Source organism: Dermacentor variabilis, chromosome 1 (genome assembly GCF_050947875.1).
Source record: "Dermacentor variabilis isolate Ectoservices chromosome 1, ASM5094787v1, whole genome shotgun sequence".
Classification (NCBI taxonomy): Eukaryota; Metazoa; Arthropoda; class Arachnida; order Ixodida; family Ixodidae; genus Dermacentor; species Dermacentor variabilis.
Genome location: NC_134568.1, coordinates 95893936 through 95915201, shown reverse-complemented (window position 1 = coordinate 95915201; position 21266 = coordinate 95893936). Strand labels below are relative to the sequence as shown.

The following is a 21266-nucleotide window of genomic DNA, read 5'->3' as shown; positions in this document are numbered from 1 at the left end:
AATGATGGAACTGCATGTCAAAACTACCGCACTACCTACGCAGAGGGCACAGAGGCATTATCGGGGTGCAGAATCCAGGGCCCTTCTTTCGACAAATTTGGTCGTAATCGGCGCACCTGATCTTTCAGACGCTTTAGGACCTCCATGTAGAAAGCTGCATAGAAAGTTTGACCTTCAGGTACGAATTCATGGTGCACAACTTCATTGCAGTAAAAAAACAAACTGCTATCAACATGACTGACTTGCTTTGTTCTTGTGCTATTTTTTGGGGACGGGGGGGTGGGGTACTTGGCTTACTTTTTTTCCTCTTCTTGATCGGTAACTTCAGCTCAATGTGGTATTCGTAACTACAAGTTTCGTGGCACTGGTAACAACCCTTTACAAGAATTCATTGCTGTCTTCTGCAGTTTTCCAACCAATGCAACATTCTTTTTGTCAGCTTTTGTTCAGGAGCGAGCTGTTTAGGCACCATCTTGGCGCAAACCTTATTCCATGGTAGTAAACGTCGCTAAAGACATGGACTAGAAAGAAGAAGAAAAAATTATCGTGTCTCTGACACTGTTCAACTCTCGTCCTGTCTTCTTTCTAGTTTGTGTCTTGCGCACTATTTTCTACCATGGATGCATACCATCAAGCTCGCCTTTGAATCCTCTTAAGCATTTTTCAGTCAAAATCCAGTGAATGGACGACATTTCCAAACCAAATGTTTCTGATATCATTCTAAAGCCATTCGGCGTCGCAAAAGACTGCACGCGATCGATGTTATCATCTTCGCATGAGGTGAAGGGGCGTTCTAATCTTGCATTGTCCGTGGAGTCTTCACGGCCGTTCCAAAAACGCTGGACCCACTAGAACACAGTTACTTCCTTTAGGGCATTATTTCATATACATTTTGCGACATTTGATTAATTTCTGCACAAGTGCAGCCCATTTCCGGTTTGTCGTACAGCTGGACTGCTGCACGACAGGTCAACCGGGTCCTTTACATTGAAGAGAGTGGCGCCACTACACCCTCTTCCACTTTTTTGCTGACTTGCTGCACAAACCTTTGAGACAGACCTTGCAATGCTAATGTACTCGTGATTATACATTATTCTGAAGCTGCCGTAAATTGTTTGCACTAAAAAGAAGTAGATGACTGGCTCTACAGGTGTATTTTGGTGCATCATGTTTTGACTGAATCATAAATTATCATACATTTACGCATGTGACATCATGGGCACTAAAATTTGTGACGACATGCCAGAGAACAAAGGTGTTAATGCAACAGCAGCTGTTTCACTGCAGATAATGTGTCGTATGGACCAGTTCTACTAGACTGGACTAAGTGCATAGGCACAGATATTTGTAAAAAGGAACAGCAAAGCACATTTTTCAAAATTTCGTCAAAAGTTCTGATACTGTTTTGCAAATATATAACAGTGCAGTAAATCGTCATGTCTTAAATTTGCAAGAGTATTCCGAAATAGTCGGCACATTTGTGAACCTACAGATCATGGTAGTATCTGGCTTAGACATACGGCCATTTTCATCTTTGTGAACAGCGAGTTTCAAGAAGCTACAACAGCTGCATGAACTAGGCTTTTGCAATTGCTTTTACCAGGTGAGCATCAGCTGCAAAGAGTGGGTTTATAAAAATGTATATTTAAGGAAAAAAATAACTATGAAGAACTGCTAATATCATGTTCGATTCTATAAGTGTTGCGCACTATTTTTTCCCACTCGTATATAGCATCGCCTTCCATGATAAGCTTAATTGCCCTGAGGTACACTCGGCATAGCTGGAACACAGAACATAATTTCTATTGCATGACCTGAATGCATAACAGAGGTCGCATAATATTTGCATCGCTCACGGTGGAGTTGGCATTTGTGTTTTGGGCCATCATTCTTTAAAAGAACGCGTTTATACACGCTATGGAATATCTCTGGCGCGCGCGACACTATCGGTGATATTCGGCCTTTCTCAGCCAGCCGAGTCGAGCTGAGTCACATTTCACGAGGTAGTGATAACGTGGCCTAGAACGTGCGCGCATAACCACTGGTAGGTCGCGTATGTTGTCTCAAGGAAGAAAACAAGCGCGTTGACGCGAACATACATGACTCATTCCATTTCCCGGGGACACGCATCCTAGCTAATAGATAGTTTTAGTTAAGGTGACGCAAGCCACTTGCGTCCCCTAAACCAACTCTCTAATGAAGCAGACGATGGCTTGTACGCAGCAGACGACGGAATAATAGACAGTTTTAGTTACACGTACGTAGAGGCTTCACGTACGCAAACGTGAAAAGCCTACGTACACCTTACGTGCACACCATCTGAAACGCTTTTAGCTACACGTACGCGACGCACGCCAAGAGGTAGGGTGCCTCGATATCCTCCTCGCCCGCCGCTCCTTTCAGGGTGGAGACATTCTTTGACGGCGCCGGTGCCGCCAGAACCGGTTCGTTCTAGCCACCGCCGCCATGTTCATGCCCGCCGCGCGCGCTGCACGGTGCAGGTGGTAGGACGTTGCTGCGACGAGTTCGCTGGGTGTCGTCGGCACAAAATGCCCGGCTGCTGCGTGCCGTTGTGCAGTAATCACTCAAGGAATGGTTGGCGAATGTTTCAGTTCCCAAGAGATCCAAGAAGAATTTTGTGGACTGCAAGGATCAAGCGGGACAAATGGCAGCCCACGATCACCTCGTGCATATGCAGTGTGAGTACTGAGGCGCTTCGTGGAAATTATTTTTCCGACGTGGACTTTCTTAAGCGTTAGTGATGATCGAAGTAGATTGCGTATAATGTTTCCTGGTAGTTAACATTGGGCTGACAAGTAGATTACCAGTTAAGCAAACTAGTAGCAGTAACATTAAAGTGGAATCCCGGCCACGGCGGCCGCATTTCGATGGGGGCGAAATGCGAAAACACCCGTGTGCTTAGATTTAGGTGCACGTTAAAGAACCCCAGTTGGTCAAAATTTCCAGAGTCCTCCACTACGGCGTGCATCATAATCAGAAAGTGGTTTTGGCACGTAAAACCCCAAATATTATTATTAACATTAAAGTGTTTACAAAAAATAACATCTCGACTGTCTCCGTCATGTTCCGAAAACCTATGTGCGCGTCTGTGTTGTTTATGGCGTGGTGTGTTGCGCTTTCGTTGATGTTTTTCAGCTATTCGGTGCTGCAGGCGAATCAATTTGAGTCGTTCATCTCGCCCTTCCGGACGGTGCAGGACAACCCGGAAAAAGCTGGTTGGGAAATAATGGTGCGCCCAAAGTTCGACAGTGTTCTGGCACCCTGTAGTATAACCATTGCTAATTAACGTTACTTGGACGTTACTCGCACGTGCGGAATTGTTTTGCGTAACATAATAGTGCGGTTTTAAATGTAGCAGTTGCAGTAAAGTTCGGAAAACGTTTAGGAACGTACGAAACACAGCAATTGTAGGCGTGTGAACACTGGTCATATCTTGCGAAGGAAATAAATTTTACGACTTTCTATGAACGCGCAGGCTCATTTCGAAGAGGACAGCTTCGAGCAAAACAGAGCAGACGGATGGAAAAAACTAAAGCCAAATGCGGTGCCCACAGTGTTTTCCTTCAGACGTAAGTTCAATTTTTCAGCGTGTTCCATTTTCATCTCTCGGTAGGAGGTGGGGGAGGGGTCGTTCTTAAGCTGTTGCTACGTAACTTATATATATATATATATATATATATATATATATATATATATATATATATATATATATATATATATATATATATATATATATATATATATGTATATATATATATATATATATACACACACAAGGGCGCCGGGCACGAAAAATTAGTGACCCTGACCGACAAGGACATTTTGTCGCTCTACAGGAGTTCTAAGCGTGTAACGAATGCAACAAACGGTGCTTTCGACAGAAAAGTGAAAAGACATTAAGAAAGTCGTTCGTGGCATGTACCGCTGTTGCATAATGCTGTTTATGGGATGCATTTTGATGATATCCTTTGTTTTCGCAGCTTTGCCTCGTCACAGAAAGGCACCAAAGGATAGGACCGGACCCACTGTCCTCTCGGCCCTACTTGAAGATCAACACGACACAGCCACTGATGATCATGAAGCTGCGATGGACCCAATGTCGTCACCAGGCAAGTTTGAGCTGACTCAAGGACAGAATTGCAGCCCACACGACGCCAGCTCAAGTGTACTGGTAACAGACGAAGCAGGTCTGCAACTCTCAGCCAGTGGAATGAATGCCGGGGTCTCTGACCTGCAGTCTGCTTGTACCTGTTGCGCAGAATTAAGTAAGCAGCTCGCAGACCTGACACGGAAATACTGCGAACTTCAAGAATTGCATGCCCAGGCAAACTCAACAATCCAAGGTCTCCGAAAAAAGTTAAGAAGCTCGAAGGTAACATCGAAACATTCGAAAAGAACATCAAGTTCCTTAACGAAGACCAAATACAGGCACTGTCGCGCAATAGCAACAAATAAAGGGAGTACTTGGTCTCCGCAAAGTGTTAAGCAAGCACTTCAAATTAAATTTTCATGCGGGACTTCCGGCTATGAAACCTTAAGGAAACTCGGGTACCCGCTGCCAACTAACAGAACTCTGGCGCGTCGCCTTCAGGCACTCAGTTTTCTGCCCGGTGTTCTGACTGACGTGATCGACCTGCTAAAAACGAAAGCGGTGGGTATGCAAGACATTGAAAAAGACTGTGTTCTGCTACTAGACGAGATGGAGATTGCCAGGGGCTATGAGCTTGATCGCGCTGAAGATGTTGTTCTTGGGGGAACAACTTTACCTGCAAAGCCGGATGAACCTGCCCACCATGCCTTGGTGTTCATGATAGGGGGTCTTAACCGGCGGTGGAAACAAGTGATTGCCTATCACTTTACTGAAAGGAGCATAGACGGCCTTATTCTCAAAGACTACATATTGAATATCGTGAAAGTTTGCGCAGATATCTCCCTGAGGATCCGCGTCGTCACTTCGGATATGGGTTCTTCCAACAGGGCAATGTGGCGTGAATTTTGCTTCTCTAGCCACAGGAACTCCAACGCCATATGCTCGATACCACATCCTTGTCTAGAAGACAAAGAACTCTTCTTCACTGCAGATGCTGCACACGTACTTAAGAATATCAGGGGCCAACTTCTGAGTTCTGTCGTTTTCACCATTAGTGATGCAACCAAGTGTCAACATGACCTACCCTCAAGAGAAGTAAAACTTGAGCACGTGCGCGCAGTGGTAGACTTTGACAAAAAACGGGAGCTGAAACTCGCGCTCGGACAGCCACGTGTCGAACGGGCATGTTACGAAGATGAAGGTGGGAGTGGCCGTTCAGTTTTTTTGAGAAGCTCCTGCCGGGATTCGGTATTTGATACAGCGGAAGATCTTGGATCCGGATGCGGAAACTACAGCGTGGTTTTTAGAGCTTTTCTTTAAGTGGTATGCTCTTATGTCATCACGACACCCATCAACTGCCTTGAGTCTTGAACACATGGACAAATATCACGCAGCCATAGACGTATTGTGCTTGGCGTCTGAGACCATTCGGGGAACAAACATGGGGAGCACATCCCAATGGAAGCCCTCACAGGCGGGTTTCTTGATAGCCACAGCTGTGATCATTCGCCTGCAGGATGTCCTTCTAAGAAGTGAAGGCTAGAAGTTCTTCCTCACTAGCCGATTGCTCCAGGACTGCTTGGAAAATCTATTTTCGGTTATACGTCTCAAGAAGCCTGTTCCAAGCGCCTACGATGTGAAGTGTGCGTTGAAGCTTGTTTGTGTCAGCCAATTCTTCTACACACCGTCAACGACTAGCTACTATGTCGATGACGCACAGTACCTGATCGACCTGCTGTCGGCAGGTATGCAAGAACAAACGGCAGCCGAGATTGAAGCTATCGACGACTCGGAGATCCCCTTTGTCGAAGAGGTAACATCAGCTGAGTGCGAGATTTTGTTTCATATCGGTGGGTTTCTTATAAAAGGGATCCTCAAATCTATTGGCCACTGCGAGCAGTGCAAGCCCGCATTGTTAGGCTCAAGCAGCAGAGAGCATGCGTACTTGACGTCCCTCAAGGAATACGTCTCTGAAGGCAGCAACCTTCGTTACCCAAGCGATGCAGTCATGCTGGTTCTCAAATCTTGCGAGGAACAGTTTAATGGTATCACCACCTGGACGGAAAGCGTTTTCACCATGAAATCTCCTTTGAAGGCTGTAACCGCATACTTAACAAAGATGCTGCGGTGGGGCGTAACGGGTGCCTGTCAGGAACACAAAGAAACAGTGGAAAAGCTCCTTGTGTCAAACTACGCGAGACTGAGGCTGCGTGTGCACCTGTGTCAAGCCGCGGCAACGGGACTTGACGGGCATGCAAGCAAGACGTGTGCAGGAGTGAGCCTACAGTGAACACTGAAATTAAAGGCACCCTGAAACGCTTTTGACGATTTTCTACAAACGTACTGAGTCGTTAGAGTAGGTCCTTCTGATCATTAATTGACACATCTAAGTGCCCCGCGTAAAGCGTGTAATTTATTATAACGTTTTAAACATGCACATCGTTGCCGATCGCAGCACACTGCTCGGTGGAATTTTAAGCCGCCCCTACCCATATGACCGAAATCACCCATACGACGTCAGTGGGGCGAGCTATCCGATTGGCTGACAAGGGCGCGTGATCAATAATTTTTCCCACTTTATGGTAAACAAATGATATTCGTAATAGTTGGAATGTTAGTTAATTTGTTTTTATGAAAAGAAAGTAACATAAAGAGAATGCACAAGAATAATTTTTCAGTACCCTTAAGCACTTCCGGCACACAGCAAATGTCGTCTGCTTGTGTTACAACGTACTCCATTTTGACGAGAGCTCCGCGGTCAGGGTCGGTCTCAGTCTTTTCGTGAGCACTATGATTCGACTTTGTTACCTTGTGGACTGCAAACGTAGCGACTGGCAATAGGTCAAGCTGCGACATCGTGTCCCTCTGTAAGACAGCGTACGAGCGAACTGGCTGCTGCACATCGGAGTGCTGCTATCCGATCGGTGCCAGGATTTGCGCGTTTGTGGCCGTCACTTTACACCGGAAGATTACTAACGCAATAGCGTTTCGCGAGTCCGGTATTAGGGCAAACGCAAGCGCAAGGGGACGGAGCCCGGCCGCTTGACTGTGCCGTAACGGGATGAGCCATGAGATGAGCAGCAGAGCAAATGTGAATGGTCTGCACGGTGCAGCCACCTGGTGGCACAGAGCTCAACCATACACAGTAGCAGCAACGAACTGTATGCTGCTGGTGTGTATTTTTCGCAGGAGTGTAATCATCAACACGTTGTTTTTATAAATGCTTAAAATGTTTTACACTTGGTTAGAGCAATATTAGCGCTTTGTTTGGCTGGTTAAGCGCTGCGCCAACAAGTGTATAGACCGTGCAGACCGATCAGGCCGCTCACGTACGTCTACGCTAAGGTTCCTTCATCAGCTTGAGTTTATGCCTCCAGTCATTTGCCGAAATGATCAGCTTGCCTGTGGTTACAGGAATACAAGACACGTTCGGCGCTACGACAGAATGCTCGCAACGCACGCTGCTTCGATAGCTCTCGCTTGGGGTCGACCACCAAGCGGCTAGCGGAGAGGTCTCGCGCGGGCGGGCTCCAAAACAACCGGAAGTGGACGATGTGACGTCGCATCGTGACGCTGAATCAGTGAAGGCGGAGCTTAGCCCCGCTCGCTCGGCGAACGAGTTGAGGAGGAAAAGCATGGCTAGGGAGGAGGGTAACTTCTAATCGCTTGTAGCTCCATTAATACGTAACGCTTCACTTAAATTGTGGTGCGGATGTTCTACTTAAGCTGTACCCTACGCGTCTACAAAATTTGTCCGAACCGTTTCAGGGGCCCTTTAAATTTTAATGCATATCGCCAGAATTCAAAAACTTTCGTTTCATTTGTGTTACTCTTTTAATATAGTTTTCATTCATTTTTTTATTCTTACTTTGCTGTGCGTGCTGATTTTTCACCTTGTGTCTGTACAAGGTATCCGCTTTTTTTCCAACTGATCGAACTGAGCTGCAAGCTGACATTCTAATTTATTTTGTTCAAGTTAATTCAAGGCTTCATTGTAGTTTCTGGTCGTTGGTCTGAGATCTTCGAAAGACCTGTGGCAATTGACACCTCCTGACAGCTGACATAATAAAAACCTGCATGGCGACCCAAACGTCGTGACCGAAATCACGTATCTACTCGTCACTTATTGACCTCGTTTCTTTACCACCGGCATCTTCTTATGCAATAGGAATTTCCAGGGCTGCATACCAACATGCTCACAAGCAACACAGGTTCACGGCGTAACTCTTCGCGAAGAACAGAAATGCAGGCAGCGTAGCAATTTTTGCATTCCTCTATGAACGCTTGTGTTAACCGCATCATTTCCCACTGTAAAACAAAGGGATTGCCGCGCAACTTAATTTCTGTATTTACAGTTCGTAAACAAAACACGCCAGGCCGCTGATCAATGGTTGCAACGCGTTTTACGAGGGTACTTCCAGACGACAGCATTAAAACAACACTAAATAGAAACAGGGAGTTGAGCTGGCATAAAAGAGGGGCCCTATGGAAGGCGCACATATTTCTTCGGTGCAAAAATATTTCTTAATAGTAGAGAAATTCGTAATCGAAGTAGTCAAAAAAGCGCATTGCTTCCGTCAAATCTCATCCACACGCGCGCCAAGAACGCGCTGCTCGCAGCGGGCAAGAACATGGCGGACGCCGTAGCAGACGACGCACTTGTCTCCACCCTGAACGGAGCGGCGGGCGAGGAGGACATCGAGGCACCCTACCTCTTGGTAGAGTTACTGTATATGCTACCACAGCTGCGGTAGCATATACAGTAACTCTACCAAGAGGTAGGGTGCCTCGATGTCCTCCTCGCCCGCCGCTCCGTTCAGGGTGGAGACAAGTGCGTCGTCTGCTACGGCGTCCGCCATGTTCTTGCCCGCTGCGAGCAGCGCGTTCTTGGCGCGCGTGTGGATGAGATTTGACGGAAGCAATGCGCTTTTTTGACTACTTCGATTACGAATTTCTCTACTATTAAGAAATATTTTTGCACCGAAGAAATATGTGCGCCTTCCATAGGGCCCCTCTTTTATGCCAGCTCAACTCCCTGTTTCTATTTAGTGTTGTTTTAATGCTGTCGTCTGGAAGTACCCTCGTAAAACGCGTTGCAACCATTGATCAGCGGCCTGGCGTGTTTTGTTTACGAACTGTAAATACAGAAATTAAGTTGCGCGGCAATCCCTTTGTTTTACAGTGGGAAATGATGCGGTTAACACAAGCGTTCATAGAGGAATGCAAAAATTGCTACGCTGCCTGCATTTCTGTTCTTCGCGAAGAGTTACGCCGTGAACCTGTGTTGCTTGTGAGCATGTTGGTATGCAGCCCTGGAAATTCCTATTGCATAAGAAGATGCCGGTGGTAAAGAAACGAGGTCAATAAGTGACGAGTAGATACGTGATTTCGGTCACGACGTTTGGGTCGCCATGCAGGTTTTTATTATGTCAGCTGTCAGGAGGTGTCAATTGCCACAGGTCTTTCGAAGATCTCAGACCAACGACCAGAAACTACAATGAAGCCTTGAATTAACTTGAACAAAATAAATTAGAATGTCAGCTTGCAGCTCAGTTCGATCAGTTGGAAAAAAAGCGGATACCTTGTACAGACACAAGGTGAAAAATCAGCACGCACAGCAAAGTAAGAATAAAAAAATGAATGAAAACTATATTAAAAGAGTAACACAAATGAAACGAAAGTTTTTGAATTCTGGCGATATGCATTAAAATTTAAAGGGCCCCTGAAACGGTTCGGACAAATTTTGTAGACGCGTAGGGTACAGCTTAAGTAGAACATTCGCACCACAATTTAAGTGAAGCGTTACGTATTAATGGAGCTACAAGCGATTAGAAGTTACCCTCCTCCCTAGCCATGCTTTTCCTCCTCAACTCGTTCGCCGAGCGAGCGGGGCTAAGCTCCGCCTTCACTGATTCAGCGTCACGATGCGACGTCACATCGTCCACTTCCGGTTGTTTTGGAGCCCGCCCGCGCGAGACCTCTCCGCTAGCCGCTTGGTGGTCGACCCCAAGCGAGAGCTATCGAAGCAGCGTGCGTTGCGAGCATTCTGTCGTAGCGCCGAACGTGTCTTGTATTCCTGTAACCACAGGCAAGCTGATCATTTCGGCAAATGACTGGAGGCATAAACTCAAGCTGATGAAGGAACCTTAGCGTAGACGTACGTGAGCGGCCTGATCGGTCTGCACGGTCTATACACTTGTTGGCGCAGCGCTTAACCAGCCAAACAAAGCGCTAATATTGCTCTAACCAAGTGTAAAACATTTTAAGCATTTATAAAAACAACGTGTTGATGATTACACTCCTGCGAAAAATACACACCAGCAGCATACAGTTCGTTGCTGCTACTGTGTATGGTTGAGCTCTGTGCCACCAGGTGGCTGCACCGTGCAGACCATTCACATTTGCTCTGCTGCTCATCTCATGGCTCATCCCGTTACGGCACAGTCAAGCGGCCGGGCTCCGTCCCCTTGCGCTTGCGTTTGCCCTAATACCGGACTCGCGAAACGCTATTGCGTTAGTAATCTTCCGGTGTAAAGTGACGGCCACAAACGCGCAAATCCTGGCACCGATCGGATAGCAGCACTCCGATGTGCAGCAGCCAGTTCGCTCGTACGCTGTCTTACAGAGGGACACGATGTCGCAGCTTGACCTATTGCCAGTCGCTACGTTTGCAGTCCACAAGGTAACAAAGTCGAATCATAGTGCTCACGAAAAGACTGAGACCGACCCTGACCGCGGAGCTCTCGTCAAAATGGAGTACGTTGTAACACAAGCAGACGACATTTGCTGTGTGCCGGAAGTGCTTAAGGGTACTGAAAAATTATTCTTGTGCATTCTCTTTATGTTACTTTCTTTTCATAAAAACAAATTAACTAACATTCCAACTATTACGAATATCATTTGTTTACCATAAAGTGGGAAAAATTATTGATCACGCGCCCTTGTCAGCCAATCGGATAGCTCGCCCCACTGACGTCGTATGGGTGATTTCGGTCATATGGGTAGGGGCGGCTTAAAATTCCACCGAGCAGTGTGCTGCGATCGGCAACGATGTGCATGTTTAAAACGTTATAATAAATTACACGCTTTACGCGGGGCACTTAGATGTGTCAATTAATGATCAGAAGGACCTACTCTAACGACTCAGTACGTTTGTAGAAAATCGTCAAAAGCGTTTCAGGGTGCCTTTAATTTCAGTGTTCACTGTAGGCTCACTCCTGCACACGTCTTGCTTGCATGCCCGTCAAGTCCCGTTGCCGCGGCTTGACACAGGTGCACACGCAGCCTCAGTCTCGCGTAGTTTGACACAAGGAGCTTTTCCACTGTTTCTTTGTGTTCCTGACAGGCACCCGTTACGCCCCACCGCAGCATCTTTGTTAAGTATGCGGTTACAGCCTTCAAAGGAGATTTCATGGTGAAAACGCTTTCCGTCCAGGTGGTGATACCATTAAACTGTTCCTCGCAAGATTTGAGAACCAGCATGACTGCATCGCTTGGGTAACGAAGGTTGCTGCCTTCAGAGACGTATTCCTTGAGGGACGTCAAGTACGCATGCTCTCTGCTGCTTGAGCCTAACAATGCGGGCTTGCACTGCTCGCAGTGGCCAATAGATTTGAGGATCCCTTTTATAAGAAACCCACCGATATGAAACAAAATCTCGCACTCAGCTGATGTTACCTCTTCGACAAAGGGGATCTCCGAGTCGTCGATAGCTTCAATCTCGGCTGCCGTTTGTTCTTGCATACCTGCCGACAGCAGGTCGATCAGGTACTGTGCGTCATCGACATAGTAGCTAGTCGTTGACGGTGTGTAGAAGAATTGGCTGACACAAACAAGCTTCAACGCACACTTCACATCGTAGGCGCTTGGAACAGGCTTCTTGAGACGTATAACCGAAAATAGATTTTCCAAGCAGTCCTGGAGCAATCGGCTAGTGAGGAAGAACTTCTAGCCTTCACTTCTTAGAAGGACATCCTGCAGGCGAATGATCACAGCTGTGGCTATCAAGAAACCCGCCTGTGAGGGCTTCCATTGGGATGTGCTCCCCATGTTTGTTCCCCGAATGGTCTCAGACGCCAAGCACAATACGTCTATGGCTGCGTGATATTTGTCCATGTGTTCAAGACTCAAGGCAGTTGATGGGTGTCGTGATGACATAAGAGCATACCACTTAAAGAAAAGCTCTAAAAACCACGCTGTAGTTTCCGCATCCGGATCCAAGATCTTCCGCTGTATCAAATACCGAATCCCGGCAGGAGCTTCTCAAAAAAACTGAACGGCCACTCCCACCTTCATCTTCGTAACATGCCCGTTCGACACGTGGCTGTCCGAGCGCGAGTTTCAGCTCCCGTTTTTTGTCAAAGTCTACCACTGCGCGCACGTGCTCAAGTTTTACTTCTCTTGAGGGTAGGTCATGTTGACACTTGGTTGCATCACTAATGGTGAAAACGACAGAACTCAGAAGTTGGCCCCTGATATTCTTAAGTACGTGTGCAGCATCTGCAGTGAAGAAGAGTTCTTTGTCTTCTAGACAAGGATGTGGTATCGAGCATATGGCGTTGGAGTTCCTGTGGCTAGAGAAGCAAAATTCACGCCACATTGCCCTGTTGGAAGAACCCATATCCGAAGTGACGACGCGGATCCTCAGGGAGATATCTGCGCAAACTTTCACGATATTCAATATGTAGTCTTTGAGAATAAGGCCGTCTATGCTCCTTTCAGTAAAGTGATAGGCAATCACTTGTTTCCACCGCCGGTTAAGACCCCCTATCATGAACACCAAGGCATGGTGGGCAGGTTCATCCGGCTTTGCAGGTAAAGTTGTTCCCCCAAGAACAACATCTTCAGCGCGATCAAGCTCATAGCCCCTGGCAATCTCCATCTCGTCTAGTAGCAGAACACAGTCTTTTTCAATGTCTTGCATACCCACCGCTTTCGTTTTTAGCAGGTCGATCACGTCAGTCAGAACACCGGGCAGAAAACTGAGTGCCTGAAGGCGACGCGCCAGAGTTCTGTTAGTTGGCAGCGGGTACCCGAGTTTCCTTAAGGTTTCATAGCCGGAAGTCCCGCATGAAAATTTAATTTGAAGTGCTTGCTTAACACTTTGCGGAGACCAAGTACTCCCTTTATTTGTTGCTATTGCGCGACAGTGCCTGTATTTGGTCTTCGTTAAGGAACTTGATGTTCTTTCCGAATGTTTCGATGTTACCTTCGAGCTTCTTAACTTTTTTCGGAGACCTTGGATTGTTGAGTTTGCCTGGGCATGCAATTCTTGAAGTTCGCAGTATTTCCGTGTCAGGTCTGCGAGCTGCTTACTTAATTCTGCGCAACAGGTACAAGCAGACTGCAGGTCAGAGACCCCGGCATTCATTCCACTGGCTGAGAGTTGCAGACCTGCTTCGTCTGTTACCAGTACACTTGAGCTGGCGTCGTGTGGGCTGCAATTCTGTCCTTGAGTCAGCTCAAACTTGCCTGGTGACGACATTGGGTCCATCGCAGCTTCATGATCATCAGTGGCTATGTCGTGTTGATCTTCAAGTAGGGCCGAGAGGACAGTGGGTCCGGTCCTATCCTTTGGTGCCTTTCTGTGACGAGGCAAAGCTGCGAAAACAAAGGATATCATCAAAATGCATCCCATAAACAGCATTATGCAACAGCGGTACATGCCACGAACGACTTTCTTAATGTCTTTTCACTTTTCTGTCGAAAGCACCGTTTGTTGCATTCGTTACACGCTTAGAACTCCTGTAGAGCGACAAAATGTCCTTGTCGGTCAGGGTCACTAATTTTTCGTGCCCGGCGCCCTTGTGTGTGTATATATATATATATATATAAAAGTTACGTAGCAACAGCTTAAGAACGACCCCTCCCCCACCTCCTACCGAGAGATGAAAATGGAACACGCTGAAAAATTGAACTTACGTCTGAAGGAAAACACTGTGGGCACCGCATTTGGCTTTAGTTTTTTCCATCCGTCTGCTCTGTTTTGCTCGAAGCTGTCCTCTTCGAAATGAGCCTGCGCGTTCATAGAAAGTCGTAAAATTTATTTCCTTCGCAAGATATGACCAGTGTTCACACGCCTACAATTGCTGTGTTTCGTACGTTCCTAAACGTTTTCCGAACTTTACTGCAACTGCTACATTTAAAACCGCACTATTATGTTACGCAAAACAATTCCGCACGTGCGAGTAACGTCCAAGTAACGTTAATTAGCAATGGTTATACTACAGGGTGCCAGAACACTGTCGAACTTTGGGCGCACCATTATTTCCCAACCAGCTTTTTCCGGGTTGTCCTGCACCGTCCGGAAGGGCGAGATGAACGACTCAAATTGATTCGCCTGCAGCACCGAATAGCTGAAAAACATCAACGAAAGCGCAACACACCACGCCATAAACAACACAGACGCGCACATAGGTTTTCGGAACATGACGGAGACAGTCGAGATGTTATTTTTTGTAAACACTTTAATGTTAATAATAATATTTGGGGTTTTACGTGCCAAAACCACTTTCTGATTATGATGCACGCCGTAGTGGAGGACTCTGGAAATTTTGACCAACTGGGGTTCTTTAACGTGCACCTAAATCTAAGCACACGGGTGTTTTCGCATTTCGCCCCCATCGAAATGCGGCCGCCGTGGCCGGGATTCCACTTTAATGTTACTGCTACTAGTTTGCTTAACTGGTAATCTACTTGTCAGCCCAATGTTAACTACCAGGAAACATTATACGCAATCTACTTCGATCATCACTAACGCTTAAGAAAGTCCACGTCGGAAAAATAATTTCCACGAAGCGCCTCAGTACTCACACTGCATATGCACGAGGTGATCGTGGGCTGCCATTTGTCCCGCTTGATCCTTGCAGTCCACAAAATTCTTCTTGGATCTCTTGGGAACTGAAACATTCGCCAACCATTCCTTGAGTGATTACTGCACAACGGCACGCAGCAGCCGGGCATTTTGTGCCGACGACACCCAGCGAACTCGTCGCAGCAACGTCCTACCACCTGCACCGTGCAGCGCGCGCGGCGGGCATGAACATGGCGGCGGTGGCTAGAACGAACCGGTTCTGGCGGCACCGGCGCCGTCAAAGAATGTCTCCACCCTGAAAGGAGCGGCGGGCGAGGAGGATATCGAGGCACCCTACCAAGAGGGACCCCGTAGCTCCATCTATCGGGAAATGTGAACACGGCGGTAGCCAATTCAATCCTGTCGCCGTGTTTCGATGCGAGCCGTCACGAGACTACACCTATTCTAGCCACTGTACCGTCTGCGTGCGCGCGGCCGCTTGCGGAACTCCCGCACGAAGCTGTCTACGTGCGCAAGAAACGCACGCAAAGAATTGAATCTCACGTACGTCCGTGAGACGCGCGCGCGCCCGCTACGTTCTACGCATGCGCACTGCTCACACGTAGAAGCTCTACGTACGCAAAGCCTCTACGTACGTGTAACCAAAACTGTCTAATCATGCGCTATGAGCTAGCTGCTTTATTTTTACTGCGGAGGAAAACTGTTTTGCTTCACCGAGAACCTTACGATCAGTGACTTCATTTCAGTTTCTTAGGCAAAACGTCAAGTTGGCGTCACGTTACGAAAGCAAAATGGGGCCATCAGCGCCATTTTATTCGCGTCGCGTCTACGTCACGCATCGAAGAAAATGGCGGAATGTCCAGAATAGCGCTACAGTGTACTAGAATAGGTTCTAGAATAGGTACCCTATTCTAGTACACTGTAATAGCGCCCCTTATTTCACTTTAACGTGCACGAAGGTGAGTGGTGTAGCCCACAGTTGTCAACAATAAAAGTTTCAGGGTACTTGGCAGGACGAAGAACCCCGTGAATGAGTGAATCACGCATTCGAAGGCCGACGAAATGCCTTGTTAAAGAAAAAAATTACGTGAGCCTACTGCTCGGTCTTGCGGCCCTGGTATACGTATATTTCATATGTAAAATTTAGAGACTAGTATTTAGGAAAAAAAATGTTGCTACCAGTTTCAGCTGTGCCAACAGGTAATAAAATTCCCCTGGATGCAGTTACCTAGCATAGAAGTTTCCGAGGGAGCGTTCAGCAACGTAGAGATCAAAGTTGCTGCCATGGACGGCGGGCCGTTGACAAGGGAGGCCACGTCCGGGCGCCGAGCTGTTCTGCGCTGCTTCCAGCGTTTCTTCTCGCCCGCTCTGGGGGATGAAAAAGGCGATTGCACCTAGGCGTGCGAGTTTGCATAGAACGGCGCCCCATGCACTTTGAAACTGGTGTTACGTACACGGCAAAACTCACGCGCACGCGTCGACGTGATGCCAAATGCCATGCGGCCCCGAGTGTCGCCTTTCCCTCCCTATCTGACCACCTTGCGCGCAAACGTGGCGCCACTCGAAACCTCTGTAAGCGTGCATGTGAGGCATACCAACGCTGGGATCGCGATCACATGTCAACACGTGACGCATACAACGCTGTCGAAAACATGACGTGCGTTTCCTGGCGCGCGGCTGCCACGCAGCTGCTATAGACTCTGTACACTCGGAGCTGTGCCTGCTGTTGATTGCATGGCGGAAATACAACAACCTTTCGTTTCCTTCATTCGACAACACTTTTGTCTGCTGACACATACGCAGAGCTTAGAAATGCAGCGTCTCAAGTGTCATTCAGCCCGCCAAAGTACTTTTGATTACGAGTGCGGAACGTCAGCAACAGCACAAGCTGTCGAAAAACCGACAGAATCTAGGCGTTATCCAAAGGGATCTCGATACCCCATAAGCATATGTACAGGGTGCGCCATAATTGCTGTCACGCACTTAGGTCAATAATGGCGCGACTGATGGTTTAATATTTCCCCACATCGTGTTACAGCGAAGCTGTTAGCCTCTCGGTGGTCGGCGTTTTTCATGACCGTCCGTGAACAAAAATTATCAGCAATGGCGCATACCCCCCTAAGCAAGCATAAAATACAATAGCTCGTCCACCTCGTAATACAGAGGCTACAAGCCTTCAGCAAAGTGAAGCGAAAAGTGCATATATTCGTTGGGATGACTCATACAACGTACAGAGCAGCGTACGTTTCAATAAAGAACAAGCTCAAAACAAGCATCTGTGTTCGTCAGCAATGGCTCATACCCCCGTAAGCAAGCCAAAAATGCAACGCTTCTATCCCGGTAAGGAGGCAAAAAATGCAATGGCTCATACCACATAAAGGCAGAGGCTACAAGCGCTCAGCAAAGTGAAGCGAACAGTGCATACATTTAAATCACCCATACAACACACAGAGCAGCATACGTTTTAAGAAAGAACAAGCTCTAAACAAGTATCCGAACCATCAGTGAGCATTGCATACATGCTTGTGTGTCATGTGTATGCTTCGTTGGATATCCACTTTCGCAAGGCCGTGATGGCGAGTCACTGTTTTTCTAACATGTCTTCAAACTTTCTTCTGTATTTTGACCGTGTTTCATGCCGGGTTTTTTTTTTTTTGAAGATGACACGCCCTATAGATCGCCATCGACCTGCACTCTCGGAACTGAGCAAGGCTGGACACTACCTTCCGCAGTTGCTTAGTGACTTTGGCGTTGCGCAGCTGAGCACGACGTCACGGGATCAAATCCCGACCACGGCGGCCACATTTCGATGGGGACGAAATGCAAAAACGCCCGTGTCCCGTGCATTGGGAGCACGTTAAAGAACCTGAGATGGTCAAAATTAATTCGGAGTCTCCCATTACGGCGTGCCTTATGCTCAGATCGTGGTTTTGTCACGTGCAACCCTAGAATTTTTTTTAAAGTTGGATACTCTCCTTTCGATGTTTCGGAAATTATAAACTCACCGCACGATTGTTCACTGGGCTCTCAAACGTGGTAGACATAAGGGCTTAACCCGTCCGTAAATGGTCATCCTGTCTGTGTCCACTTCTCATCTTAAGAAAATTGTGACGAAGTGAATCCAATGCCAGCCACTTAGAAGTATTGGAAGGCTGGCCTTGCAGCTGAATGTGTCGTCGACAGCAATGGGAAGAGCCGAACGAAGGGACCTCAAGATGTTCCCCTGCAAGTTCCAGAGTAGACATGAACTGATGGAGGTGGAGAGAAAGGCAAGAGAGAGAGAGAGAGAGAGCAACAACTTTATTGAGCCGAGCTCGACATCTTCCTAGACGCCGTCGATGGAAGTGATTCCCTCTTCACGGGACCCATATGCTTCCTTAGCCGCCTGGCCCCTGTAGATCAGGACGAGCTGGTCTTCCAGGACGGTGCTGGATGAGGGATAGGGTAGGGTAGTGGGGCAGGTAAGAGGTGGGGGGATTGCCTTGATGAAATCACATACTCCAATGACGTGTTGGAGAGTGCCTAACCGAGTTTTGCAGAAATTACAATCCTTCTTGTACCTTTCCGGGTACATCTTGTTTTGAAGGTAAGGGTGCGGGAAGGATCCTGCCTGTATCTGCCTGTAGATCGCTTGCTGTTCTCTGCTAAGCAATTTGTGAGGATCGGGGCAACGGCGCCTCTCCGTCTTGTAATGGTTCGTAATGTCCCTATAACTAATTATGGACTGTGGCTCACTTTCCTCTACCCGGTGTTCCATCTCTCGGGTGAACTGGTGGGCAAGTTCGTTGCCTTTCAGCCCAGAGTGAGCCGGTGTCCATATCAACTCAGCTTTCCTTTCAGGTACGTCGCGTTTACTCTTGAGAATATCTAGTGCCGCAAGAGACATCTACCCCTTTCTGTAGCTGTTATACGCCTTTTGCGAGTCAGTGACAATTCTTCCCACCTTGGGCTGCGCGAGTGCTAGCGCTATCGCGGCCTCTCTTGCCACGTCCGGAAAAGACGTCTTGATGGAGGCGCAGGTTACGAGCACATCCTGCATCGTAACTGCCAGCGTGGCTTTCGATGAAAACTTGGGTAACGAAGCGTCTGTGAAGAGAGTGACCCCCTCTTCCTCTTCTACAATTTGACCCAAAGTCTCCGTCAAGACCGCTATACGAGCCGCTCTGCGGCCGTCGTTACGACCCGACCTCATGTTTCGAGGCATTGGCTTACTGTCGATTTTATGCGCCCATAACCTGAAGGGGTAACGGCCCCGTTTCCTTCCGCTCTCCCTCTTGCCAGCCCAACTTTGCAAGAACGCGACGTCCCGCCGACGTTTGACTGAGTCGAACTCTTTGATTTGACAGATGAGCTTCTATTAACTCTTCGACGATGTTGTGCTTGGCCATGCCGAGAAGCTTGTCGGTCGAAGAATGCTTCGGAATGCCCAGCGCCATATTGGTTGCCTTGCGTATAATGACGTTCAACTGGTGCCTGTCTTTCTTCAGTAACTTGAGGTACGGCGCCGCGTAAACGATGCGCGACGTCACGAAAGCCTGGACGAGCATTAGTGCATCGCCCTCCTACAATCAATCCTCTTTGTCTGTTTGTGACTCTTCTGATCATGTTCGAAATTTGTTCCGTTGAAACCTTGATTTTGTCGATCGACGCCCCCGCCTTGCCATTGTTCTGGAAGATGACACCCAGGATACGTGCTTGCGTGGTTGGCGTTATGGTCGTCCCGTCGATGGTGATGTGGACGTTCTCTTGGTCTCCTTTCTTTCTTCTTGGCTTGATGACGAGTAACTCTGACTTCTGCGGCGAGCAACTGAGGCCGCACGATTTAGCGAACTCGTGCACGATCTTTGCCACTTTCTGAAGGGCCTCCTCCATCCAACTCTCTGACCCTGCCCTCGTCATCCACACAGTGATATCGTCTGTATAGAGAGCGTGATCTATGACCTCTATGTCTTGAAGCAAAGCCGGGAGAGGAGTGCCAGGTTGAAGAGAAGCGGCGAAAGAACCGATCCTTGCGGGGTGCCTCTGTCTCCCAGGGCTATCGGTTTCGACTTCTCTCCAATTTTGATCGTTTACGTTCTATTGCTTAAGAGATCCTGCACATATTTGAATGTTCGCTTTCCGCATCCCGTTTGGCGCAGGTTACGGAGAATACTTTCGTGTGTGATGTTATCGAAGGCCCCCTTGAAATCGAGCGCCAGGATAGCTCTTGGCGTAGGGGTCTTCGCTTGCTTGATAACCAGCTCGTGTAGTTGCACCAAGACGTCTTGCGTGCTCTGGTGCCTTCGAAATCCGCACATGGTCGGTGGTACTGATCAGTGACGTCCAAATGTCTCTGTAGTCTTTTGAACACCATACGCTCGACCACCTTCCCTACACATGACGTAAGGGAGATGGGGCGCAGATTGTCGACGTGGGGTGGTTTCCCCGGTTTGGGAATGAAATGCACATCCGCTTCTTTCCATTCTTTTGGTAACGAACCCTTCTCCCAGGACGCGTTGGCGAGGTTTAGCAATTCAGCTTGGCTTTTGTCGCTCATATTCTTTAGCATATTGTATGTAACGCCGTCAATTCCCGGTGCGCTGCCTTGATTACTTTCATCGATGGCCGCAACCAGCTCCAGTTCGGTGAAGGCTTCGTCCATCTCGACGTTGCTATCCCCTTCATACTCATGAGTCGGGTTACCGCTCTTCGCTGTCTTGAGGTATTTACTTGTGAGTTCACGAATGAGCTTCTCCCCGTCCCCATCGTAACTGTTCGTTCTTGTGAGGTCTCGATCGCATGCGCTCTTGCTTTTTAACGGATCTATGAGGTGCCGCAACAGCTTCCAAGTCTTCTTCGTAGACAGTGTGCCTTGCAGGTCGTCACACATCTTCATCCAATTTTCCCTGCATAGTTGTTCCGCATACTCGGCCACCTGCTTGTTGAGCGCGTGTATACGTCTGCGAAGCTTGTTGTTATGTCTTTGCCTCTTCCACCTTCGAGTGAGAACGTGCCTGGCCGCCCACATGTGATTAAGCCTGCTGTCTAGGAAGGGAATTTGCGTGGTCGTAGTAATCTTCTGCGTAAATTTCTTTACAAATTCGCGTTGCTTTTTTGCCCACGCTTCATACGTCTTGGTGTCTTGGTCCTCGTCCTCGACTTCACTGTCTGCGCTTCTACGTAACCGGTCCCAGTCTGTAATGTTGGCTTGACCCAGTTTCGCCTTGATGTCGGTCCCCCCGTGGGTTACACAAATTATATCGTGATCCGAGCCAAGATTTTCCCCCGTGTTACGCCAAGTCACGTCGAGGTTCCCCCGAACTAGAGTCAGATCAGGAGTTGTGTCTCTGACCGTGCTAGTGC

At 47.9% G+C, this 21266-nt stretch overlaps 1 protein-coding gene and 2 long non-coding RNA genes across 13 annotated transcripts in view; 1 reads left to right on the top strand and 2 right to left on the bottom strand.

Moving 5' to 3' along the window:
* LOC142580992 (uncharacterized) overlaps nucleotides 1–16501 on the bottom strand; it is a 52314-nt gene extending 35813 nt beyond the window's left edge. For 8 of the 11 annotated variants that reach the window (XR_012828150.1, XR_012828144.1, XR_012828132.1 and 5 more), the window contains exons 1-2: nucleotides 16393–16479; nucleotides 16153–16318 (exon numbers count right to left, since the gene is read on the bottom strand). Coding sequence is in view for 3 of the 11 variants with exons in the window: in XM_075691188.1 (XP_075547303.1) it covers nucleotides 16153–16318; nucleotides 16393–16423 (197 nt within the window). In the remaining 8 variants the exon portion in view is untranslated. Of the gene's footprint in view, nucleotides 1–16152 lie in introns of all 11 variants that reach the window. The other 3 variants (XR_012828192.1, XR_012828198.1, XR_012828204.1) reach the window with 3 other exon arrangements.
* LOC142571727 (uncharacterized) lies at nucleotides 1652–4081 on the top strand. Its single transcript, XR_012825931.1, has 3 exons — nucleotides 1652–2699; nucleotides 3497–3590; nucleotides 4002–4081. It is a non-coding gene; the product is annotated as an uncharacterized LOC142571727 (long non-coding RNA).
* On the bottom strand, nucleotides 12449–15201 carry LOC142580965 (uncharacterized). Its single transcript, XR_012828106.1, has 3 exons — nucleotides 14924–15201; nucleotides 14033–14126; nucleotides 12449–13711 (listed from the first exon to the last, which is right to left on the bottom strand). It is a non-coding gene; the product is annotated as an uncharacterized LOC142580965 (long non-coding RNA).
* Nucleotides 16502–21266: the final 4765 nt, after the last annotated feature.